The following is a 27,058-nucleotide window of genomic DNA, read 5'->3' on the forward strand; positions in this document are numbered from 1 at the left end:
CCAGAGGGGATGTGATAATCCTTTGATCTTGTAGCTGTCCATGTAGCTCCAGTCATTGTGTTCCTGAAAACCTCCAAGAAGACAAATGTTATTTTCTGTTCTACAACTTTTTTTTCTTTTTTTTGCGGTACGCGGGCCTCTCACTGTTGTGGCCTCTCCCGTTGCGGAGCACAGGCTCTGGACGTGCAGGCCCAGCGGCCATGGCTCACGGGCCCAGCCACGCTGCGGCACGTGGGACCCTCCCGGACCGGGGCACGAACCCGTGTCCCCTGCATCGGCAGGCGGACTCTCAACCACTGCGCCACTAGGGAAGCCCTGTTCTACAACTTTTTATCTCTATATGAAAGATCTACAACTCTTTATCTTTATATGAATGAAAAGTGTTATGGCTTTAAAGGTCAAGCCTGGGAGACAGAGCCTTGAGACAGGGCTCTTATGTATACTTCAGGCTATAGGCAACATTCTTTTAAAGGAAGGTACAGAGCCAGCATGACTAAGCACAGGCACCAGAGCACAAAGGTTAGAGCTAAAAGAATAGATCCAATATGGAGTCAGGTTTGTTCTTCTCTGTTACATGAGGACATCCTCACATCACTCCTTTGAGGATCTTGCTTATTCAGTGTAAGGTTTTCTTGACCATCTCTATACTGGTAATTCTAGTTCTGGTTGTATATTCCACCCAGATCTACCCTGAGCCCCAGACTCTTATAACCAGTACTCACTAGATATCTTCATTTGGATGTCTCAAATTGAACTCATCATTCTGCCCCACCTTCCCTTATTGTCCCTTAGTTAATGGTACCATTGTCCTTCCACCTGGTCACCCAAGCCAGAACCCAGAAGTTGGTCTAGATTTTCTCTCTCCTTCACTTCCATATTCCAGTAGTATCTTGGGGGACCCCTCCTGGGAGCAATTCTGAATCAGTCAGGGTCCAATCAGGAGAGATAAACCACATAGTAATATGAATAGAGAAAGTTTAATATAAAGGGACATTGGGGGAGAGGGCCTAGATTCTATAAAGGGACATGATAATTAAATTTGGGGCCAGCCTCTGGCTTTCTCCTAAGTTGTAGGAGTAAGCCTCAGTTAGAGAGTACTCCCAAGTGGGCACATTATTTACTCCTGTATATATCTCCCCAACCAAGATATAAACTTTTTGTGGTCATTTTTTTACTATCTCTTTTCCTTTTCTCCTCATATTCCCATCATCTAGACCAGTCAAGCCCACCCTTTCAGAGTCTCCCCACCCACTGCTTAATCTCCATTCTTGCTGCCATGGCAGTCCAGTCCTCCTCACCTCATAGTTACTGTACAGGAACCACGTTCCACAAGGTCACTCATTCAACAGCCTGGCCCTGTGCAAGGTGCTGAAGATATAGACATGAAATGACACATGAACCCTCCAGCCTGACGACCATATCTTTGCCAGGACAATCTTCCCTCCTTTCAGCAAGTCAGTCCCCTCCTCAGGGACCTATAAAAGCATGCTGTTGCCTACCCAATAAATTTTAAATTCATACTTTGCTTTCTTTCATTCACTCAAGTGTTACTGAAGGGTTACTACGTGCCAGGCACTGGTATTAGGTATAAAGGTGGACAAACTAGGCATGGGCCCTGTCCTCAAGGAATTTAGTCTAGTGGGGAAGACATAAAAGCCAAAATCACAAAAATAATTATATAACTACTATTGTTTAATTACAATTATTATGAACAATATGAGGGGTGCCTATAAGAGTATATAAACAAGAGATCTGATCTATTCTAAACCAGGAAGCAAGACAAGGCCTGAGATCTGAGTAGGAGCCCAGGTTTAGGTGTGTGTTGGGTGGAAGGTAGTTGTTAAGTGTCCCAGGAAGAGGGAGCAGCTCATTCAGAGGTCCAGCTTTGAGCATACATGGGGCATGAGAAACTGTATACCTATAGCATAGCAAACAAGGGAGAGAGTGGCAGATATGGAATGAATCATGCAGTGAATTGCAGATTGTATTAAGGTTTTTGGACTTTGTCCTTCCTAAAAGTTATGAGAAGCCATTGATGGTTTCAAAGCATGTTATACCATGACCTGACTTACATTTTTTTCTCTCAACATTTTATTATGAAAATGTTCAAACAGTGAAGAGAATTGTACAATGAACACCCATATTGCTGACTCACACAGATTTTACAATTAATATTTTGCTCCTGACTTAATTTTTAAATTACATCACACTGACAAGTATGTAGGTGTTAAAAAGGAGGAAATAAATTTAATCTCTTCATCCCAGGGAGGATACAAAAAAGTTTAGAAATGGTACAGCCTAGCTGATAAAATGATTAGAAATTATTAAATGCACAAAAGCACAAGGGATCATGGCAAAATTCCAAACACAGTTATTGGGGAAAAGTGTACTAGAGTTGTTTTCTCAGATACACCCTTTATCATTTCATCTTTGTGAACTATGATTCCAGGTCCAAGGTTATATTTTTATTTTTTTATAACCTGATTTCCTCTTATTAGAACTTGAAATACAGTGTTTAAAGAGGTAAAAACTCCACAAACACTTTAGTTTCTAAGATAATTTGCACTTCACCAGATAAGTGAGTTGATGAAGCCCTGACAAATGGTGACGAGAGGAATGGAGAAAAAAAAGATAAATTTTAAAAATGTATGGGAAGTGGAATTGACGAGAAGTGTTAACTAATTAAATTAGGGAGGGAGAGAAGAAAGTTTTAGCAGAGATGTTTCGAGGGCAAAGGAGGAATAGACTATTAAAATGCTTATTTTAATTTTGGATATGCTAATTTTTGTAAGCCTCTGAAATATCCAGGTAAATATTACAATAAGCAACTAGAATTTAAACATGGAACTGGAGGGGTGGGGGATGTTCAAGTCTAAAAATACAGATTTGGAAACCGTAATCATATAGGTCCCTGATTGAAACCATGAAAGCAGATGAGGTTGGCTCTGGAGAGTATGCAAAAAGAGAGGACAGTTGTCACCTTGAGTCATCACGAAATCTCTGGGTCTCAGGTACCTTAAAAACCTGATACTGTTCCAGATGACTATTTATTTATTTATTTATTTATTTATTTATGGCTGCATTGGGTCTTCATTGCTGTGCACGGGCTTTTCTCTAGTTGCAGCATGCAGGGGCCACTCTGTTGCAGTGCGCGAGCTTCTCATTGTGGTGGCTTCTCTTGTTGCAGAGCACAGGCTCTAGGCGTGCAGGCTTCAGTAGTTGTGGCATGCAGGCTCAGTAGTTGTGGCTCGCAGGGTCTAGAGCGCAGGCTCAGTAGTTGTGGCACATGGTCTTAGTTGCTCCATGGCATGTGGAATCTTCCCAGACCAGGGCTCGAACCAGTATCCCCTGAACTAGCAGGCAGATTCTTAACCACTGTGCCACTAAGAAGTCCCCAGATGACTATTTTAAACAAGCAAGAATCAAACTGCCACTTTTTACAACCCAATAATAAAAGTAATAATGGGCAAGGTATCTGAATACACATTTCCCTAAACAAGATCTACAAATGGGCAATAAACACATGAAATATGCTCAACATCATTATTAGGGATAGGCAAATCAAAATCGCAATGGCATATCACTTCACACCCACTAGGGTGGCTATAATTAAATGGCAGTTCCTCTAAAAGTTAAACATAGAGTTACCATACAACCCAGCAATTCCATTACTAGGTATATTCCCCAAAGAACTGAAAATATATGTTCATCCAAAAACTTGTACATGAATGTTCACAGCAGCATCATTCATAATAGCTAAAAAGTGGAAACCACCCAAAAGTCCACCAACTGATGAGTGGATAAATAAAATGTGATACATTTATACAATGAAATATTATTCAGCAATAAAAAGGACTGAAATAGTAATACATGCTACAGCACAGACGAACATTGAAATCTTTATACTGTTAAACAAGCCAGTCACAAAGGATTTCATATTACATGTATGATTCCATTTTTATAGGAAATGTCCAGAATAGGCAAAACTATAGACAAAGAAGATTTTAGAGTCCTCAGAGCTGGGAGGGTTGTGTGTGTGTGTGTGGGGGGGGGGGAATGTGAGGGGGAAGATGTACCAGGACTATTAATGACAGGTTTCTTTTTGGGGGTGATTAAACTGTTCTGAAATTGTGATGGTTGCACAACTCCGTAAATACAAAAACCACTTGAATTGTACACTTTAAACAGGAGTATTGCGTGGTATGTGAATTATATCTCAAGAAGGCTGTTTTAAAAAATCAAATGGCCCTTTACAGGTATCAAAGTGCCTCATCAGCTGGGTACCATACTTTGTTTTCTCTAAAGGGAAACAACAGGCCCAGAGGAATGTCTGAACTTCCAAGTTTGGACTCTTTCCACTATGTCATGTTGTTGGGTGATGGCATAATTAATCTTCACTCCTTGTGACACCGCTATAGCTGCACGTCTCTAACGCAAAATCTTAGTTTGCAAATGTATGTTTAACAGTTCTCCCTTATTAGACCACTAACTTCAGATTAGAGATTGTGGCTGATTTCAGTACATCAAGATCTGGTAAAGTGCTTTGGTATTTAACAGATGCTCAAATGAAGGGTTTTCAGGTAGGAAAGATCCACAACTGAAGCTACAGAAAACCAAAGTAAAGCACGGAACCCAGTATACGGACATCCTCCCTCTCCAACCAAATCAAGACACAAAAAAAGAGAAACGAATAAAGTGGAAGAACGGAGAGAAGGATGGGAGAAACGGCGGGCCGCTCCTCCCTCCCTTCCCCCACCCTCCACGACAGCTTCCCAGAAAGTTCCAGAAGAGAGTCAGGCGTGGCCGGTGACATCACGACGCCCCGTGGCGACCACCACTGAGGCCACTGGCGCGCTTTCTTTCCCGCCTCAAAAAGACGCGGAGATGGGGTTAGCGCGGCGCGAGGGGCGGGGCTTACGTCACGTACAGTTCGGGACGCGCCATTGCTGGAAAGGGAAAGCCGAGCGCGGAGGGGCGGAGCCAAGAAAGCGCGCCTTCTGGGAGGGGGTGGGGCCTGGTTAAAGAGCGCCGCGTCACATCCGGGAGACTTAGAGCCCGAGCGGAGGCGGTGCGGAGCGTTTCTCCTAAGCGGCTCGGGAACCAGTGCGTGTTGCGGGGCTGCGGCTGAGCCTCTAGATAGAAGGCGCAAGAGGTTGGCAGCTTCGATTGAAGCACGTCGGGCGGCGAGAGCAGCTAGAAGTCATGAGCGACAGCGGCGAGCAGAACTACGGCGAGCGGGTACGTAGCGGTGGTGCAGGGGGCGGCTGTGTGGTCCCAGCTTCTTGCATCTCTTTCCAGGCCCGTCGGCCTCGGACCGGGAGACTGGGGCGATTTCGACTCCGAAGTCTGAGACCGGGAGGGATGGGAGTCAGAGGTTTAAAAGCCCTAGTGGATAGTGTGTTTTTCCGTGAAGGAGGCCGCCGACGGGTTTAGGTGGCCCTTTACCCGAAACGGCGATTTTTTCCGTTATGGTGGTGGGGGGGAATTAAAAATGGCCGCTGCGTCCCCTCCGTGGTGGGGGAGGGGAGCGGTATCTCGTTTCGCCGTTGCTCTCCTGTGAAGCCTCGCCGCAGCCATCTTGGGCTGGCGGGCTGGGCGCGCTGCCAGAGGCACAAAATGGCGGAGGAGCCGCGCGACAACCTCCAGGCCGTGGGGGAGGGGGCGGGCAGAAACGCAGCGTTCTTTGGGATTTTTTTGCTCAGAATTTACGTTAAGACAGGATCATATTCTGGGCCCCGAAAGAATGGGAATCTAGGGTGTTCTTGGGGCCTCTTTTAAAATGGGGAAACTAGTCTGAGGTAGACTAAGTTCTGGACCCGTTAGTTTGAGGGGATTGCGCGCGAGCTTTGTGTTTGGCCTAAAAGGAGTGCTTTTCTTTGATACCGAAAGGGCTTTCAAACCCAAAATCGTTTCCGGTATCCAGAGTAGACCACGGGGTCGCTGAGATTTTCTTGTTTGAGGGAGTAGATTTTTTTCTGCGAGATGGTGGAGAAATTGGCGGGCAGCAATTTACGGCGCTGTTGTTTTCTTTGTTTTGAGGCATTCCTGTTCTGTGAAGCACAAGTTGTGTTGGTGCACTTTTTAAAGTTTCCATTCCAAAATGTGGAGTTTGGTGAGGGTTGGATAAACTGCAGAAATAAGAAAGTTTCCGGGCTTAGAAAGCATGATACAAAGCTTGGTTGCGGGTTCGTGAGTACTAAGATGCGGAAATGTCAGTCTTGCCAGAACCTTGCATATTTGGAGGTTAGAAAAAGGGTAATAAAAAGGACCATGGAACTTGGTTTTGTTTTGTTTTTTTTTACTTGATGGGATTAGGTTGGGTGTTTTTTATAGTTTATATGTAAATTGTCAGGTAAATCTACTTAAGTATCTTCTCAAACTCATGAAACAAATTTTAGTTGTTTCATTAGAAGGGCGTTTTTATAGAGAAACTCCTTAGCTCTTGGAGTCTTAGTGAATTTACTGTGTAACTTTGGAGCCAAGTCTGATTAATTTGGTTTGAATTAATCAGGCCCCGCCTTTACCTATGCAGATGAGTATTGGCTTTATATATTTTTCCGTAAGACGATTGATTGCCACTGTCACCAGTGTGTGCGATTATTTTTTAAGCTCGCTCTTAGGGTGAGAAAGCTTGGATCAAGTTCACAAGTTGTTAAAGCTGTGGGTTATGGTTTCTGCCGGTTGAATATACTGTCGAAACTAGGCGTCAGTGTTCGGACTGGAAAGCAAATGATAATTTTAGTTTTCAGCTATTAAAACAATTATAGGATACTTTTGCATTGTTTTGAGACTACAAAATGACTGGTCTCTGACTAGAGCTCTCAGTGGAATAAACCTGAGTAAGTTACTTGTGATGGTGTGCTTGAGAAGATGAAAAATTCCCCAAAGGAAAGTTAGGGTATTTTTTACCTAAGGGAGGAAACAATTTCAAGAATTAGGTCCTGGTTTGAGACATCTCAAGAGACATTGTCATCCCATTAATCAAGTTTTTGAATTGGTACTTTCTGTTAGTAGAATATACATCCTAGTTATATCACAATCCCGTTACATGGAATGGTTATTCAATAAATTCTTATGGAAGGAGACAAAGTAATAAAAAAAATTTAAAGGTACATGTTAAAAATTGATATTTTGTCTTACATAGAGTCTTGACTTCTTGGAAGAGTTTTTCTGAACTCTGACGTTGTGGAGTACTTCCACATTGTTTTCTTCAGCGTTTGTTTCGTATGTAGATTGCTTTCCAGTTGGTTTATTGGAACCTGAAATGGTTAGACTGTACCTAAAACAAATACGTTTGGGGCTCCCAAAGAACGTGTGGCAAAACCATAAAGCTCAGTGGGATGATTTAAATATAATGCCGTTAAAAACACTAGGTAAAACACTCAGGTCTGATTGGCTAGAAACTTCCTTTTGGAAGTGCCTGAAAATCGTGGGAAAACCGCTGCATTCGGGGTAATAATCTTGGACATGGCCTGCTATGAATAGCTTATCTGGAGCCTGAAAAATTACTTTCATTCCACTCTGAGTTTTCAAACATTACAAATTGTTGATGTAAATTACTAATACCTACCAGTCTAATCAGCTAATGTTAATGTAATCACTAAAATCTTACCAGCTGCAACCACCTCCTGCCCCACCGTAGCCACCGGCCCCGCCGCTCTAGAAATGTTTTTTCTTCTCCTTTAGACTTTATTATAAGTTCGATTCCTATACAGATTGGGGTGGGGTGCGAGCAATAAATTATCCTCGACTTGGTTGCTGATAGCGTGTTTACTTTATTGCGTGAATATTGGCACTTAAGAGTTGTGGTTCCTTATGTTCCTTTGTCTTGTTTTAAATGTGCAGCTAGGGTGCGTTCCTGAATTTTTGTGGTTCGTTTCACACTTTCAGTTACGGCAGAATCTACCTTTTACCTGTATCTGGGATTTTTCATGTCAGAGTTGATAGATTTAAATTAAAACCTGTTTCTAATTAGAGCTGACTTCCCTGATGTGGCCAAATCCATGTTAAAGTAAGATGATATTCATTTTCAAGTTCTAGTTTCTTCCAGTCATTTCCCACAATTGCTCACATTTTTTGCAAAGCACCTTTGGAAAAAAGGTGCTTTTAGCAGATATGTCACAATTTGGGAGAATAAGAACATGATAGAGTCATGTAGCCAAGTTTAGAGGTGCATGGTAATGGTGAGAGGGAGGTGGTAAATAAATCTTGTAAGGCCCAATTATGGTCACACTCTTTAGGGTGTGGTGACGTTTGTTCTTGGCACTGGTTTAATGTTCTACCCTCCTAATTTCTTTAGCTTGTACAAATGGGTCTTTACCTAGAGAAACCAGAAACTAAGGACACGCAATTTGCATGGACCAAATCATTTTAATTTGTCTGCTATCAAGATTGCAATAAATACTCTTGATATTGCCTATTTTTGTAGAAGTAATGTGTATACAACATAGGTATATTATCTTTAGTCTTATTCTTTGTAGAGATGAATAGCATCTGGATACTATCCCATCAAACTGCCTTTCAGATTCTGCAGTTTTTTTCCTCTTCTGCTTAATCTTGCGTTGTCTTTTTGAATTGTTTTTAGCTACTAACTCTAAATCCAGATTTTCAAAACTAAAACATCAATCTGTTTCTTCCTAGAGGATTAAATTAATGTTGGTGGGAGGAAATAGTTTTGTTTCAGTGTGAGTCTGGTTAGGCACAAGTCTCTTGAAACCAGGTTGAAGAATATTTTTCTTGGTCTTAACTAAGAATGATTTAATGTTACGGATATGGCCTGGAACTAGAAGGTGGCATGTTCATACTGAAATTACAAGTAATTATAAGGTAAGTACTACTGGTTTTGTGAAAAGATTGAACAGGAATTCAGAAGATGAGAGGTGTGTTAAATGGAATTTGCCTTGTACAGCTTTTTCCCATTCCTTATCTCCAATAAAATCCAAAGCCTGGTAAATATTAATACTTGCATAGTTGTTGACATTTTGCCCAAGAGGACAATGCTACAGTTGTGTATATCTTTTGAGCCTTAGCATTGCATGTTATGTTGATCAGTTTTTTACTCATAATTGTATTATTTTCTTATGACCTACAGTGATGTGGTGATTGGGAATTTTAAGTGTTCACCCAATTTAGTTTTTGGGGGGAGGGTGTCACTTAGTCTTGTTTTTAAGCTGGGGTTGGGGAGTTCTTCATTATAGCAAATTAGTCTTCAGATTCCCCCAAAATCTTTGCTTTGAATTGGGTTTTGGAGGTTACATTCTGATTTTTATCACAAGATTGCTGAATATGACAGCATGGATGAGGACCCTTTTTGGGTTGTTTTTTGTTTTTTTTTTTTTTTTGCTTAGATATTAGATTAAAAAGTAGTCTTCTGAAACAGTAAAACATACTTGCGCTTCTGGAAATTGCTGAATGTTTTATGAATGTAAATTCAGAGTCTGTACTGTTTTTGCAAGAGATCTTTTAAAAGCTTGGGCTTAGAGCTCATTTAGGCATGTCAGATGACAGTTTTTTCAGAAATTTTCAGTCTTTGAGGATTTTTCTATCCAACCAACCTTCCGGTAGAGTTTAGCTGCAGAAAGAAAGAAATAGTACAGTCCTTACGTTGATATGAGCATTGATATTTATAGCATATTCAATGAGTTTTTATTTCCTCCTAGTTTTTAAAATACTACCTTGTCGATCAACCTAATGAGTTTGCACGTTTTTAATGTTACATAAATTCCAGTTGTAGTCCCTAGAATTATTTTAACAAAAATTGTGTTGGTGATGGGACAAACTTCTGCTTATTTGTAAGTAGGATCTCTTAACCATATGTGTATAACATTAGCCCAGTAGTTCTTCTGGTTTTATGAAGTGGCCACTTGAACTTAGCTGAGGTTTGAATGAACGTAGTATTTATATTATCTAGCAGTGTGCTTTGTTCTTCAAATATAAAAAGAAGGGAGAATGTTGGGAAGGAGTAATGAAATAGCAGGAAGGTGTCCATATTGAAGACTTGTGGTATCTAGAGCTTTGGCCTCTTCCAGCATTTTCTGCACCTAAGCCCTATATTTAAACTTTAGGAGGCCTTAAGAGGAAACCTGCTTGGGCATTCTGATTCCACGATTACATTTGTGCTGGCAGTAAACATTTCCCATTACATTTTAGTGATGGATATTAAAACGAATTACTGTGACTCCCTTAAATAAAAAGTTATTTAAATTTTTTCCTGGATTAAATAAGCAATAATTAACATTGAAAAACTAGACTGAAGATTATGCTTACCCTCTTAAAAAAGACATCACAATACTTCTATCATAGCCATGCATGGTTGTCTTTTTGATCAGATAGGTATAAAGACTCATCTCTCACTCTCTCTCTCTGTCCCCCACCCCCCAAAAAAGTTTTATTTTCAGAAAAACTAGGAGAGGAAATTGTTAACAGTGAAAGATCATAAGGTGAAGTTCAGGGAAACTAGGATGTTTTATGAGGGCAGTTATTTTGATTAAGATGTTCAGTAGACACTATTATACTTTATTGATCTGTTAAGTGATATTGAATCTTTTTAATAATTTCAGGAGGTGAGCTGTAATTTTCTCCCAATATTGCCACCTTTCAAAGTAGGATTGCTCCTTTGGACTGCAGAAGATTTTAATACTTTGTTCATTGAGGGGGGAGATTTTACCAAAAATTCTTTGAAAACACCGCTGTTGGATTCAAGTTTGTTCTGCTTTCTTCATAGCTACTCGCATGTAGTAGTTGGTTGACTTGATTTGGTCTTTTTAATGAGTTTAGTTCTAAATTCAGTAAGTTGGGCCATTCATATTATAAAATCTCACTAGAGCAGCTTTCTAGGGGTGGGTTGAACACTATAGTCCAAATTTTCAAATTCCCTGATAATTGTTTTTTTACAGAGCTACTTTTGCAGTTAAAAAAATGTGTGACGTTAAATACATATCTTGCCCTTAGTCACAATTTGTAAACTTCTTCAACCCTCAGCCTTGTCATCATTGTGCAAATGAATTGTCCGTGCTTTCCTTTCTTGCACTTTTGTATTTACGTGTCACTTTTTGACTAGAGATGTGCTTTTGACACTGAACATACTTTCTATTGATGAATACGATAAGTGTGAAATGTAATTATAGTTCTTAAAATGTCAGTTGAACAGTAAATGTTCAGTCGTGCACTTCACATTCAGCTTAAGCATGATAAATCTACTTGGAGTAGACAAAAGAGATTGATTATATATTTTAGAGCCAACAGGAAACTAGTTTCAGTTTTTTGAGCTGCGTATTCTAGCTTTTCTAAAAATCCAAAACAAGAGGGATTTTTTTTTTTCTAGTTTCAGTTTTGGCACTGGATTTTATCCTGGAGTTTTAAAATATTCTTCATCCTGTTCTTTTTCTATTAAGGTTAATGTTGAAGAAGGAAAATGCGGAAGTCGTCATTTGACAAGTTTTATAAATGAGTATTTGAAGCTCAGGAATAAGTGAAGCTGAAATTTGAAAAAATAAAAGAAAGAATGCATGCTAATTATCAGACCAGAAGTCCCACTTGTAGAATATTGAGCAATTTGTGTGAAGTGGGGAAGATGAAAGAAGTCAGAATTTGAAACGGAAGAATGAAGAAAAGAAATAAAAATGAAGTTAAGATAAGAAGTAATCTGGAATCAGAAAGCACTACGCTAAGTAATTACTAGTCTGTTTATGTGTCCCTGTATATTTTGCTAAACATGCATGCATTATTTGTTTAATAGAAGAAATATATACAGGGTAAAGAAGTGCCTTCCAGGGGAAACGTTTAAATTAGGTAATTCTAATTTTAACTTCTTAGTCAAATGATTGAAATGCAACTTTAAAAAATAATAATAACTCTTTGTAGTCAAATAGGAGGCAGGAATGAGCTCTTCAGTTTGGGTAACAGCCAGCTTCATGTTGTCTCCTGGATTTTTCATCTCTAACTTTGCTGGTCCTGGGGCATGAGTGAGTACCTCCAGAGTTGGAGTTGGTGGTCTGTCTGTGCCACCCCCCTGGACTCTTAATGCACAGACCCCTGTCATTCAGTACAGAGCAATATATAGTAGAATGTTTTCTTAAGTTTGTCAAAGTTTTCCTAAAGAATGTCACCAGGTTGGTCATAGAACCAAACCCCGAAAATCCAAGCAAAGCATTGGACAGGATAGTTCCTTCTGGCGTTTATGAAAACATTAATTTCTTTCTAGATGGCAGTAGTAGAAAGCTATGACCATTTAGGCCCTAACTTTAAGATGCATGTGTGCTAAATTCATAAGATGATTCTTAATTCTTTTCTGTTTAATTCTTATTCCAGCTCAGTGACTGGGGTTACTGCTAAAAAGTTACAGGGGCTTCCCTTAGAATGAGGTGGGTCACATAAGTGAACAGTATATGTAACTGAAAAGTGGCAAAAGTAGGTGCTTTTTTCCCTTTTCTCATTTTCTGTTATTAACACTTAACTGTTAAAATGATGTGAGAGATACAGATCATAAAGTAGCTTTATTCTGGTTCCCTACTCCCTCCACTTACTGGGAAAATAGACGCCAAAGTTCTGTCATTTTCCCTTCTGTGTGTTTGTTGTGTTTTAGCTGAATAGAAAAAAATGATTGGTGCAGTCTTGTTACTTTCAGTTGGATGGGACAAGTGCATGTGTCAAAATAATACCCAGTAGTAGCCAACCAACAGATGGCTTCTACCCTATTGGGAAAGCTAAGGCTATGCTGTCACTTCTCCCCGAAACGAAGATAGCCTAAAAAACTTTGAGAGTTGTCAGACCTTACAGCTTTTGGAAAAAGTGGTCTAAATGACATTCTAGAGGAATCCGTTTTCTGAGATTTTAGGGCCTGTTAGTGTCAGATTTGTGCTTTTTGTAATATTTCTGTATCTTGCCAGCAGAAGAAACTTACTTCCATTTATAGGCAATAGTTTCCAGTATTTGCTTTGTCCCGATTATTGCTTTGTAAAATTTGCCACATGTAAACAAACTAATAACATTAAATTGGTAATGTTGATTTTGCATTCTGAATTACAGTTTAGGCAGAGAGCTGAGGCAAGTGATGTGAATGGATGTTATATTTCTATTTAAGCTCATGGATTCTCTTATCAGGAGATCTAAAAGGTCTTTGGGGTCCAAAAGAGAAAAGACCTGTTAGTCATCTAAGGGGAAGAAGCAGTTTGGAATTCGATTATATGGCACAAGCTGGAAAGATGTAAAGCAAAAATAAACATTGATGCTAGTGGACCATCTCATCCATTCAGGTTCCTGTCCTGCCCTGGCCAAAGCATCTTTGAGTATGAGAGTGCATCCCTCTACCCCTTGTCTGGGGACTATGGGGGAGACAGGCCTCTTATGCTGGGGCAGGTGTAAGGTACATGCCCTCAGGAGGGCTGATTAATGCCAGGGGGCAGGTGGGGGCAGAGAAGGTGACAAAAAACAAGGTTTCAGGAAAATGGCTTTGTTGGGGGGGAAAAATCAGATAGGTAAGAAGTATAAAGCTTGAAATTGATTAAGTCAGTAAGACTTAACTCTAAGCATCATAAACACCTATGGTGTTTTTAAGAAATACAGATGCCCAACTGCAGATCTAAAATAAGCGCTAGTTAGGGATGTGTTTTTAAGTGCTAGGTACGTTTACTGCATACCTCTAAGAGCCACTGTTCAAAATGTAATTTAGTGCATTTAGTTTTTAAAATGTATGAGAAACCTAGTGATGATTGGATGGTTTTTCCCACTTCTTTCATTTCTTTCAGAAAGTTTTTCTAAGATACTGCCATTCTCAGAATAGGTAGACACTGGTTGGTATTTTGTTGGAGGGCTGAGTTTGTTTTTCCCTGATGTGTTGCATGTAGATTGTATGTTAGTATATGATTAAGATCCAGTCTATAAGAACTTGATTCCCTGAGCAGTTTTCAGGGAATTTTGGCTTTGTTATTCATGCTAACTTCAAGTATATGACCCTTTTCCTTGAGATATTGATGTTCAGAGTAGTGCTTCTTTTGGTAGGATTTTAATGTGTTGACATTTATTGTTTTGACAGCCCTGAAAGTGGACTTGGAATTTTCCTTGTGTGTAGGGGCTTTTCCAGCTGGTTTTACAGATTTGACCATGGACCAAGGTTTAAAGCTAACTTTATGCTTTTAGATTTGGCTAATTTAGGTGTCATTTCTTCTAGACAGGCTAAATATCCTTGCACATAGTTCCAAACCAGCTAATGGCCAACATAACTGCAAAAAGGTTTAACTTTAAGACTACCCCTGACAAGAAAGGTAGGAGGTAGAGGCATTGTTTTCTGTGTTAGCCTAACAAGTGTCTGTACAGAAGGAGAAAAATCTTAGCATTCTGGTGGTTTCCCCTATTCCTGGTCTGAGAAGTGATTGCTCACAAAATGCATCTGCATGTAGCCAACTAGTTTTAGAGGTTGAGTGAAAAGTCTTATAATAATTTCACAAATACTGTATCTTTGATCCTTGATCTACTAGAATTTCATGGGGGAACCTCATTAAGGTTTATTCTGAGGCTAGAAGTACTTTCTTTTCCCTCTTGGTGGACAGACTGGTAAAGCATCTCAGCTTGGAATAAGGCTTTTCTGTTTACTGAAGCAAGAGGCTTAAAAGAGGATCTTGACTTTTTCTATTCTTTCTTCCTTTTTCAGATCCCTAGATTGATTTCTGTTAACTACAGTCTACTTGCTTGGTAATCTTTTAACTCTTATTGCGAGGCACGCATATTCTCTTCTTGCCAGAGCAAATTGTTTTCGTTGGTTTCCATTAAAAGTCATAATCATTCCATGAAGTAATCTTTCTAGCACTGGAGTAAACAAAGTTATTTAGTAAATAGCTTTTGGGTCCCTATTTCTACCTTCTCTTCTAGATTAGTTTTTGCCTGTTGAAATGATGGCAGAAAGTGCATCCCCAATTTGAGAACTTCTTTGTTCGAGGAGGAGAACGTGGATTGTGCTTTAAAATGTCTCTTCAGAATATTTGCCTGAGAAAGCCAAGGGATTGTTGGTTGGGGTCCCCAAACCACTTCTAACCACTCCTTGATGGTAAAAGCAGCTGTTTTCACTAATAATTAGGGACCATCTTTGAATCTCTTTACTAACTCATGGCAGGAAGGAGAGGGGGCTGTCATGTTTCATGTCACTTTACACCATGTTTCATAATGACTTAGAAATCTTACTGTAAAAGTTTCTAGAGTTGTTTTGGGTGCAGAGACCAGAACTCATTTTGCCCACTGAGTTAACTCTTATGTTCCCTGTTCTAAACTTTAAGCTTTAATTTGTCTCTTCTGTGTTGCATCATAGGAAGGATCTTCCCAATTTTCTCCACTATGCTCTTAAGTCACAGAACATTCTAAAATGTTTTGGGCTGTGATTTAAAAGAATTTCATATCTTCCTTCGAAGAATGGCCAGCGTATTCTGAGGGTCTCCCACGCAGGGAGGTCTCTTGTCATAACTTCTATGCAGCTTCAACATTGATTCTTAGCCCTACAGTGACTTACCTGTAATGTTGATTCCTTTTGAGTCTGGCTGTTTATCCTATGTTGGGCAGGAAGATCATTAGACTAATGCCTTTTAATTTGCTGAAGATGGATAACCTGGAATAAAGGCTGTCTTGGTTTGATGATACCTTGGTTAGCTATAAGACTGTGTGGATTCTCTTGTCCATTCCACTGTTTCTGTTTTGGTGTCTTGGCAGAACATTTCCCTAGGTCCAGTTCTTTCTATACATGTTTGCTTTTTCTACTGATTATATGCCTTTGGTTCACTGATGAACTAGTTATCCTGTTTACCCATTTCTTTGCTAGTTTCTTTTAGAAATCTTTTTTGTATTACCTACGTACCAGCTAGTTGCAGTTATGATAGGGGAAAGCTTGGGTATACAGTGTATACCTAGATTTCCTGAACTTCCCTTCCTAAACCTAGATTAGGAACCCATGATCTAAACTGTTTTGGTTTTAATATGTCCTTTACGTAACTTTTCTAACTGCTTATTCTCAGTTCCCCATCGGTTGGCACTGGCTCATCTACACTTAGCTGAGTAAGGTCTCTGGTACTCTCTTATCTTAATTCTTCTGCAGTTAATTCACTGCTTTTCTGCTATAGCTCCATCTGGTTGCTTTGAGATTTTTAAGGGCTTCCTACCATGGTTAGGTGAACAGGCTCTTCAGATCTAGTGTCCTTCAAGCTGGTCCTTGCTTTCCACTAGGTTTCTACTTTTCTCTAGGACTGGAAACAGTTACCATCCTTGTCTTTTTTCCCACTCAGCAGTAAATAAAACTTGGATATACAGTAAGTTTTAATGAATTTCATAGGGTGGTTTTTTTTGGTTGATGGCAACTTGATTGAAATAGGTGTGAGGTATAGGTGTGATAGTTAATAAGGTTCTTTCTCACCCTAGTCTTTATGGAGTAACATTCCCAAAACAATCATTGGGCAGTTCCCTTAACTGCTTGGCTTTGGCACCCATTTATGAAGAGTGGGGTCAGTTAACTCTTATCCCTGCTCCCTAAAAAAAGGTGGAAGTTCAAGTTAATTGGCTTATGTCAATTGGAGCAACGTAACTATTATACCAGGTATATTCAGTTCCTGCCCTTACCTATGTTTTCTTATCTTGGAAGGGGATTGCTTTCCCTCACCATTTATCTCACCACAGCTTATTTGTTTTTAAAGTTGCCCAGAAAGTATACAAATTAAACTTTTGACATCTACGTGTAGGAATCCCGTTCTGCTTCCAGAAGTGGAAGTGCTCATGGATCTGGGAAATCTGCAAGGCATACCCCTGCAAGGTCTCGCTCCAAGGAAGATTCCAGGCGTTCCAGATCAAAGTCCAGGTCCAGATCTGAATCTAGGTAAGAAAGACTGTCTTGGGATTTTCTTGTTACTCTTAGCTTTCAAATTGGTGTGTGCTTTTGTAAACTAGGAAGATAGAGAGGGTCAGTTCATTTGTTGGCTTATTTAATATTGGTACTAGAAATGAACTTAATCGTTAAGATCTGGGAGATAGAAGACTGAGTGGTTAAGAGCCTGGGTTTTTGGCGTTAGGGTTCAAATCTTACCTCTATTTTTTTTCTGGCTTGGGCAGATTACTTAACCTTTTTCAGTCTTAGCTTCCTTATCTATAAAAGGCGAATTAGTAATAGTACCAGTTCTTCAGAATTGTGAGGATTCACTATGAGTTTAAGTGAACTGCTTATTAGTATGGCAAATAGACTGCAGAACATTGGCTTTCAGTAACTGCAATTCTTGATAAATAGGTATAGTCTAGTATGACAAATGTATGTATAAAACAAAAACACCTTAATGCAGCGCCTTTTTTTTTTTTTTTTTTAATGTTCGTCAAGAGTAAGCTATACATCTTGGTTTGCCCAGGTCAGCCCCAGTTTATGCCTATTGTCAGGCATAATTAACAGCGCCCCCTTTCTCTCTTACAATGTATCTTCCTTGGTTTAAATGACAGTTCATATGATCACTGTAGTTAAGAGCAACTGGTTTTAAAACACTGCTGGAGAAAACTGTGATGATGGTGATTTTATCTTAAGTGAATAGTGGGCATAATGCAAGAAACAGCAAAATAGAGGGTGGTATTCTGAGGGGTAAAGGTGGGTGCAAATCAAGCTAGTATGAAATGCATGTTTTTCAAAAGATAATTGTGTTAAGTTTAATCTCCAAATTATTTTAAGATATGATGGAAGGGAGCTTTAGCTGGTAGTGGTTTTTTGGAACTCTTCCTAGCAGAGTAGAAATGACTATATACAGAAGAAAAGTATCGATCCCGCTATATGCCTGAATTGTGTGTTCCAACTTTTGTAGTTTAACTCTAGAATAGAGTATTGAAAGAATTGAAAGCCATATCTTACTGTCAGCTATTTAGTCATAACCTTGAAGCTTTTGTCTTTCAGGTCTAGATCCAGAAGAAGTTCTCGAAGGCATTATACAAGGTCACGATCTCGGTCCCGCTCCCATAGAAGATCCCGTAGCAGATCTTACAGTAGAGATTATCGAAGACGGCATAGCCACAGTCACTCTCCCATGTCTACTCGCAGGCGTCATGTTGGGAATCGGGTAAGATGAAAAAAGAGTTTTTAAAGCAGTGGACTGTTTAAAGCCACTTTATAATAATACATAATATGTTCCCTTCTTTTTTTCTTTTGTTTGATGTTAGAACTGATACTATTTGACAGTGGAGCTTTAGCATGAGTTACCTGTAGAACCTTTTTAGTGTTTTGAGATTCTCTTTTTAAAAGATATCAGATCTCACCCATGTAATTGTCTACATTTGTGCTATTGGTCACATTTAAGATATTGTCACATTAACAAGGTATTGTCATATTAACAACCCCTCAGATTAAAAAAAAACTCCATTATACATTAGTTTTATTATATTAGTACACTAGATCATAGGTCTTTATGTTTCATACTAATGTTATCCAGGTTTTCTGGGTTTGTTTTAATACACTTTACAGAATGCTGTCCTGATTTTCCCATTTACTTTTTTTTTAAAATTTATTTATTCTTGGCTGTGTTGGGTCCTTGTTTCTGTGTGAGGGCTTTCTCTAGTTGCGGCAAGTGGGGGCCACTCTTCATGGCGGTGCACGGGCCTTTCACTGTTGCGGTCTCTCTTGTTACGGGGCATAGGCTCCAGGCGCACAGGCTCAGTAGTTGTGGCTCATGGGCCTAGTTGCTCCGCAGCATGTGGAGATCTTCCCAGATCAGGGCTCGAACCCGTGTCCCCTGCATTGGCAGGCAGACTCTCAACCACTGCGCCACCAGGGAAGCTCTTCCATTTACTTTTAAGCAAGTTTCTTTCAGGTATTGTCTTTTTTATCTTCCATAAGAAGTTCCAAATGAGATGGCATTTAGTGTGTTCATATTGTGATTTCATTGTATAATATAATGCAAGTAGATCTAAAGGGAGTGTTTGTTTTCGAAAGTGGGATGGAATTTGACTGCAGTAAATGTATGTATGACATAAATGAAACCTTTAGGCAAATTCATTACGGCAACTGGAGTGTCAGCAACATTTGGTTCATTATTTTCCTTACGGTAATAATTGCAAGCTACTTACTACCTGTTAAAAACAGCTTGGTACTCATCTTTGGTTACATTTATGTGTATATATATAAACACTTTATGTATACAATGTTTTTTTATAGAAATAAAATCAGGCTGAACATGCACTTCTATATCTTTTTGGCAATTTAGAGCCTCCCATTGTGTGAGTGGTATATCTTAATTCAACATTTTAACAGTATGCCGTTTTTTCCCCCTCTGGCTTATAGAGACAGTGCTATTCTGATTATCCATATGTGTGCATATTTTGAGTGTGTGGCCATTTCTTAGGATAAAGCCCTAGAAGGTGAATCCCTTGGGCAAATTGCCCTCCGATCTCCCAAAAAAAAAAAAAAAAAAAAGTGCTTTTCACTAGTATGAGCTGCTGTTTCCCGTCCACTTGATTCTGAGTTGAAATTAACCCTTTTGCGGTCTTTCCTGCATGTTCTTAAACATGCTTGTGGTATTGCTGTAACATTAATTTTAGAATAGCATTTTATTTCGTTTATTATCTTTTAGGGTTAGTGTGACATTTTTGGCTAATTTATGCGTAGTTCCTTTTTTTTTTAACTTTGATTTATGACACGTTTTAAAGTTCAAAATCCATTTTTCTATTTCTAGGCAAATCCTGATCCCAACTGTTGTCTTGGAGTATTTGGATTGAGCTTATACACTACAGAAAGAGATCTAAGAGAAGTGTTCTCTAAATATGGCCCAATTGCTGATGTGTCTATTGTATATGACCAGCAGTCTAGACGTTCAAGAGGATTTGCCTTTGTATATTTTGAAAATGTAGATGATGCCAAGGAAGTAAGTAAAAGTCTTGTATCTTTGTAAAAATACCAGTCGTATTTTTAACTATTTTTACTCGGATAAGGACAGTTTTTGCTTGAGTAACTATATATAGGTTGAGGTAAAAGGAAATGCATTCATCTGGGAACATACACTGATCAATATTGAATTTTTTAAAAAACCTAATGTGGACATTTTCAAATATTTGTGGAGTAACAGAAAAGTATGACAGTTTGGTTCTATATTCCAACTCAGTCCTCTCCACCACATTATTTGAAGTAAATCCCAACATAGTCAACTATTTCCAGGTGTGATATGTGTCTAGATATAGATACTTCTAAAATATAAGAATATTAATACTCATTTGGAATATTTAATTACTGTTTATATCAAATTACTTTAAAAATTTATTTATTTTTGGCTGTGTTGGGTCTTCGTTGCTGTGTGTGGGCTTTCTCTAGTTGCTGCACGCAGGGGCTACTCTTCGTTGTGGTGTGCAGGCTTCTCATCCCGGTGGCTTCTCTTGTTGCGGAACATGGGCTCTAGGCACATGGAGTTCAGTAGTTGTGGCGCACGGCTTAGTTGCTGTGCAGCATATGGGGTCTTCCTGGACCAGGGCTTGAACCCGTGTCCCCTGCATAGGCAGACAGATTATTAACCACTGCACCACCAAGGGAAGCCCCCAAATTCCTTTATATATATATATATATATATATATATATATATATATATATATATATATATATATATATTTTTTTTTTGGTTGCATTGGGTCTTTGTCTAGTTGTGTCGAGCAGGGGCTACTCTTCATTGTGGTGCACAGGCTTCTCATCGCAGTGGCTTCTCTTGTTGGCAGAGCACGGGCTCTAGGTGCACAGGCTTCAGTAATTGTGGCGCATGGGCTAGTTGCTCCGTGGCACGTGAGATCTTCCTGGACCAGGGATCAAACCCATGCCCCTGCATTGGCAGGCGGATTCTAAACCACTGTGCCACCAGCGAAGTCCCCCCCAAATTACTTTCTAAAATGGAGAAAAACATTAAAAAGTGATAAAGCTATGACTATGACTCAGGAGAAAGGAACTGGTTTTGAATGTATACTAGCAAGCGATTTTATATTTAGAGTTAAGTTGACTTGAGCCAAAATATAGGAAGTAAATTTTTTTTTTTTTTTTTTGGCTGTGCTGCATGGCTTACGGGATCTTAGTTCCCCAACCAGAGATTGAACCCAGGCCATAGCAGTGAAAGCACTGAGTCCTAACCACTGGACTGCCAGTTAAAATTTTTTATTATGTAGACTAAAGTAAAAATTCAGTGTGAGAATCTAGGCCACATTTTAAAAATCTGGACTTTAGATACAGTATAAGGAAAAGCTTCAGAAACTTAAATGACAAGCTATCTGAGGTCAATGTTGAGATGAGTAACTGAGTTCTAAATGAGATTATATGGTTATATGTTTTCTTTTATATATATATATATATATAACTTTGTCAAGATTATACTAATTTTTAAAAACCATAGATTTTAAAATAAATCTGATACTAAAGGAAGAATTGAAAGCTGAATGCAAATAATTATAATTTAAGAGATTTAAGGGATGCTTTAAGATGTCGTTCACTTCATTTTGGTAATAATTGAACAGTATAGGCTTCCTGGTTTCCCTAAATTTTTTTTTTTTTTTTTCGTTTTTTGCTACAGGACCAGAGTTCACTTTCTGAAAGATAGCATATTTTGTATCTGAATCAGTAGCACCAGAAACTGTCTTGAGGCAGAAACGATCAAACTAGAAAATAACATACTTGGAATTAGAAGTTTAAGTTCTGTTTAGGTGGAGGGGTGCTTCTTTAAATTGTGAACAAACTGCTAAGTCTTTGGAATGGGATATTTTTTCCTTAAGTACATACTGTTTTATTTAGTCTGTTCTAGATAAAAGAACTATATGTAATTCAAGCTTTCTTCATCCCAACCTTTTACTTCCATAGCAAGGAGACAAAAACTTGTGTAAAGGATTAGACAGTAAATATTTTGGGCTTTGTGCACCCTAAGATCTTTTTTTTTTTTTTTTTTTGGCGGTACGCAGGCCTCTCAGCTGTGGCCTCTCGCGTTGCAGAGTGCAGGCTCAGCGGCCATGGCTCATGGTCCCAGCTGCTCCGCGGCATGTGGGATCTTACTGGACCGGGGCACGAACCCGTGTCCCCTGCATCGGCAGGCGAACTCTCAACCACTGCACCACCAGGGAAGCCCCCACCATAAGATCTTAATGACAACTTTTCAACCCTGTCAATGTAATGTAAAAGTAGCCATATAATATGCAAATTAATGAGTGGGGCTATCTTTCAGTAAAACATTTATGGTCACTGAATTTTGAATTCCATTTATGATGAAATACTATTGATCCACCCCCACACCCATTTAAATTCTTAGCTCATGGGTCATAAGCTGCTAGCTATGTACTGCTTTAGAGCTACAAGCACTGTGTTACAGAAAACATTTCATGGGTTAAATTGGCTTTTGTGGTTTTTTGGGTAAGCTTTTCTGGGCTAGCTTTTATAAATAAAGATTTAATAGGCGGAAAAGCCTATTAATACGCTGTCAGGCATAATGTTCTGGCCTAGCTGAAACATCCAGTTGGACCCTGTTTATAGCTGTTGGATAATTTGGGGCTTTGTCCAGGGTGTATATAACAACTTACATATCTTTTGAAGGCGAAAGAGCGTGCCAATGGAATGGAGCTTGATGGACGTAGGATCAGAGTTGATTTCTCTATAACAAAGAGACCACATACCCCAACACCAGGAATTTACATGGGGAGACCTACCTAGTAAGTTTATTTTCAAGGTTGTTAAAAATACTGACAGTTCAGTTTGTTTAGTTCCTCCAAGAACTACACATAGTTAGGGGTGGGGGGATCTTTGGCATTTCAGACTGGCTAAAACTCAAAGTCAATACAGTATATTCAGTGGAAGCATTCTGTTGGTACCACACATTTTGATTGGTATCATTTAATAGATCACATCCCACTTTTTTTTTTTTTGCTGTACGCGGGCCTCTCACTGTTGTGGCCTCTCCCGTTGCGGAGCACAGGCTCCGTACGCGCAGGCTCAGCGGCCATGGCTCACAGGCCCAGCCGCTCCGCAACATGTGGGATCTTCCCGGACCGGGGCACGAACCCGTGTCCCCTGCATCGGCAGGCAGACTCTTAACCACTGCGCCACCAGGGAAGCCCCACATCCCACTTTTATCATAAAGAAATGCCATAGATTTGGCTTTGCTGGGTAATTGATTTTCACCAGACCATTTTTCCCATGCTGGAAACTTAACCATTATTATAGGTAAGATTTTAAGTTCGTACAAATCTTACTTACTGTTGTTCATAGTGGCAGCTCCCGCCGTCGAGATTACTACGACAGGGGATATGATCGAGGCTACGATGATCGGGACTATTACAGCAGGTCATACAGGTAAGTTAAGCATAATACAAAGTTTAAGTTGCCAAAAAATTGAAGGACAAGCCAGCTCTTCTCTTGAATCAGTTGCAACATAATTTAAGGCAGCACTATACATACCTGAGTTTTAGCCTTTTGATACAAGTCATTACCTTTAATACTAAAATCCAGGCCCAGAGTTTACATTAGGTGTTTGTCTTGGCCACACCACGTGGCATCTTAGTTCCCTGACCAGGGATCGAACCTGAGTCCCCTGCATTGGCAGCATGGAGTCTTAACCACCGACTGCCAGGGAAGCCCCTAAACTAGATTTTATGGTTATGTGTCTTTTTAATTTATCTTCGTATGTATATTTTTTAAACACCAAGTTGTAAACCAACTGAAATCCTTGGTTTCAAAACATGACAGTGAAAACAAAATTATAAGACCATACTTCAGTTTTTCCCCCTTTTTTGTTTTTAAAGTGAGTTTCATAAGCTGTATTTTGAAAGTCATTGCTTTATAAAGCAATTTTTGGTATCTAAGGAATCGCGCACTGAAGGGCAGGGGAAATTGATTCTTGGAAAGAATCCAAAGAAGTAATTAATTTAAGGACAATAATTTAGTGTAACGGTAAGAAGTTTATTACCAAAAATTTTGATATATTTTTTGGGGGTAGGCAGGGAAATGTTCATGACACTGGGAATACTTTGAAAGGCAAAAATGAAGTAAAGTTCTCTATTTTATTAAAACAGCAGGTAATTCAGACCCTTCCTTGCTTGTCAAAATGTAAATTGTGTAATAAGTATTGACCACAACAGTTAATCTTTGACACCTTATTTTAGTGTGGTGTTGAGGTATAGATGTCTTTTTTTGCACTATTTAGTAATGTTTTAAGAAGTTGACAGTCCTGACATTTAACACTGACAAAAACTTTCTTAAAAGTGGCATTTCTGTACTGACACTTAAGGGATTGATTTATGGAGGCTGCAAAGATTAGGGTCTTAATATTTTATTTTTATTTTAATTCATATGAGCATTTACTTCTAATGATACTCATTTTAACCACCAGGGAGAGCTCTATGCCAATTTGTAAAGAGGTGGCAAAAGCAGCTAGCTTTCACTTCTGCGAGTTTTAATTTTATTGCATGAATTGTGTACTTTCAAAAATTTAAAAAATGAATATAGTTGCTTTTCTGCCTTCACAGAGGAGGAGGTGGAGGAGGAGGAGGATGGAGAGCTGCTCAAGACAGGGATCAGATATACAGGTATGCCAGGAGAAGACTTAAAATCTGTACAATAGTAGAATGGCTCACATAAAGACATTTTCGTTATTAGTATTTTGGTAAATTATAGTTGGCATTACACAGAATTGGGTTGCATGAAGTTTATGAATATACTGTAACTGAAGCCAAATGACAATGTGTACATGGCTTAATTTGTGTGTTCACAGAAATTAATTGCACTTACACTAGGTCATTTACTCAGTGATACCATTTTGTACCTTAACATGAGATATGGCAGAAACTAAGATGGTATTTATTCCTGATAGTTTTATTAGCTTTTTATAAGTGTCTCAGAATAGCAAGTGAGTATTCAAGTTGATCTTTCTTACACAGAACTAAATCACTTTGAAGCACTATGAATGAAATTTTGTTTTGGGTGCTCATAGGGTATAGTTAAAATTAGTGGTAAAGATTTTTTTTTTCTTAGCCATTTTAAATTCTGTTAAGTATAATGTTAATTAGCAGATGATTAGTGGATCAAATATAGCAAGGAGTATTCAACCTCTGATAGTTGGAGGGGTTGTTTGGTACTGGGCCTGATAGTGTGCTTCATTCTCAGGACTAAAACAGACTTTGAAATCCTGTGACTAATGCAATATTTTTCAAGGTCAGTGAGGGTCTTTTAGTTTTGGAAGGTGACAAAGGGATCATATATAATCTCAGTAGTCTTAGATGGTGTTGACATTTGTTTACAGAAGACGGTCACCTTCTCCCTACTATAGTCGTGGAGGATACAGATCACGTTCCAGATCTCGATCATACTCACCTCGTAAGTTTTTATTGATTTATATGATTTTTTATATATTGTAATAGCATGGCTTGCTGTGACTTACCAAACACAGCAGATAATGGGTTAATTCAATTAGTTGTATCTATATTTCTCTCCAACTTTTGGTTCAAGGAAGTATAGGAAAACAACCCTTGCATCTTACTCTTGTTGCTTATTAAAATAGTAAATATATTCTGTCACCATTTGTAGCTTTTCTTTTTAGGAGTCCTTGTAATGTTTGTACAGCTTGGAAACATTTGAGTGACTTAAAACCTTAGCTTTCAGGTTGAGCTGGTAACCTTAGCTTTTAGGTTGAGCTGGTAAACCTTAGCTTACCAGCTATTTCTGTTTAAAACATTGGTCTTCTTAGTGTAATCTTTATGTGAAGGTTTTCCTCTATTTTCACAGGAGAGAATCTGGTATGTAGGAATTTCCTGATGGCAGAGTAGTTTAAAATTCTCAACATTAAAAGTACACACTTGAGTATTGAAGCATATTTCTTTTCTTCCTAGGTCGCTATTAAAGCATGAAGTTGAAGACTTTCTGAAACCTGCCCTAGAGTTGGGATATTGTTTGTGGACAATATTTTTTATTGTCTCCTGTTTAAAAAGTGAACAGTGCCTAGTGAAGTTAGGTGACTTTTACACCTTTTATGATGACTACTTTTGGTGGAGTTGAAATGCTGTTTTCATTCTGCATTTGTGTAGTTCGGTGCTTTGTTCAAAGTTAAGTGTTTTCAGAAAAGTATGTTTTGCATGTATTTTTTTACAGTCTAAATTTTGACTGCTGAGAAGTTTCTATTGTACAAAACTTCATTTAAATGGTTTTTCTACTGAATCCAGGGTATTCTGAAGATCGAAGCCTGTGTGTAAAATGAGCTACCAAATGGCAAAAAGCAACAATAAAGTTTGGTTTTTACTTTTCTTTCTAACATATCAATGGTTAGCAGAACTGTTCAGAATAGACTGTCAGTAGTAAATTCAAGACAAAAATGCCCGTTTTCCTCCAGTCCATAAAACATACCATACTTAATATACCTGCAATTAAGTGATAAAAATTATGCTCTGTAACTCTATACTGCTAGTATTAGGCCTAAAGATCTTTCAATACAGCAAATGCTTAATGCTTAATATAAATGTGAATTTGTCGGCGTTTATATAATCTGTATTATATATATAGCAGGGAATAAGATAAGAGTTACACAATGAATGCCTTTAAAAGGCTATTTCTTAAAGCTGTTACAACGGGATAATGGTATTTCAACTAGTTATCAGCAAGTGACAATACATTCCACCACAAATGTACTCCTGTTCTTCTAGCTTTTAGATTATATGGAAAAACTGGGTGCTTCAGAGTTTGAGAAAAAGAGAAGGGAACACTACACCTGTGTTGTGGATGAACTGAAGACTTTGCCTGTTCATTTTTTAAATATTATTTTCAGGTCCTTTGCTTACCAAAGGAGGCCCAATTTCACTCAAATGTTTTGAGAACTGTGTTTAAATAAACGCAAATGAAAAGAGTAAAAGGCTGGTACAACTCAGTTTATAAAGATTTTGTTTTAACCTTGCTACATATATAATTAAGAGTTCCTTTGGACTCGTTTGTATTCCTTTTGTTATTATTGGTGTTTTAAATAGATAAATTGTGTATTCCTGGCAGATAAATCGAAGTGAGTAACTAGGTATTGGAGTGATCATCTCCACTTGCAGATCGTGTTAATATTAAAATAACTCTAGTCTCCAC

At 38.7% G+C, this 27,058-nt stretch overlaps 1 protein-coding gene across 3 annotated transcripts; it reads left to right on the forward strand.

Moving 5' to 3' along the window:
- Positions 1–5,048: 5,048 nt before the first annotated feature.
- On the forward strand, positions 5,049–26,840 carry TRA2B (transformer 2 beta homolog). 3 transcript variants are annotated; one of them, XM_082626133.1, is made up of 9 exons: positions 5,049–5,238; positions 16,713–16,846; positions 17,897–18,059; positions 19,668–19,856; positions 22,541–22,656; positions 23,213–23,296; positions 24,469–24,528; positions 25,242–25,315; positions 25,828–26,840. In XM_082626133.1, the coding sequence occupies exons 1-9, from the start codon at positions 5,203–5,205 to the stop codon at positions 25,836–25,838; spliced, it is 867 nt and encodes a 288-aa protein (XP_082482259.1). In that variant the 5' UTR covers positions 5,049–5,202; the 3' UTR covers positions 25,839–26,840. The 3 variants fall into 3 exon arrangements, with proteins under 3 accessions (XP_082482259.1, XP_082482260.1, XP_082482261.1); XM_082626134.1 differs by having other exon boundaries at positions 25,245–25,315; XM_082626135.1 differs by lacking the exon at positions 16,713–16,846.
- Positions 26,841–27,058: the final 218 nt, after the last annotated feature.

This window comes from Mesoplodon mirus (genome assembly GCF_964341445.2).
Source record: "Mesoplodon mirus genome assembly, chromosome: 6".
Lineage (NCBI taxonomy): Eukaryota > Metazoa > Chordata > Mammalia > Artiodactyla > Ziphiidae > Mesoplodon > Mesoplodon mirus.

Excerpts from the sequence above, each read along its gene's own strand:
- TRA2B (XM_082626133.1), top strand. The coding sequence starts at position 5,203 with ATGAGCGACAGCGGCGAGCAGAACTACGGCGAGCGG. Across the intron at positions 18,060-19,667 it reads GGCGTCATGTTGGGAATCGG|GCAAATCCTGATCCCAACTG; the intron begins GTAAGATGAAAA and ends TTCTATTTCTAG. Across the intron at positions 19,857-22,540 it reads ATGTAGATGATGCCAAGGAA|GCGAAAGAGCGTGCCAATGG; the intron begins GTAAGTAAAAGT and ends TATCTTTTGAAG.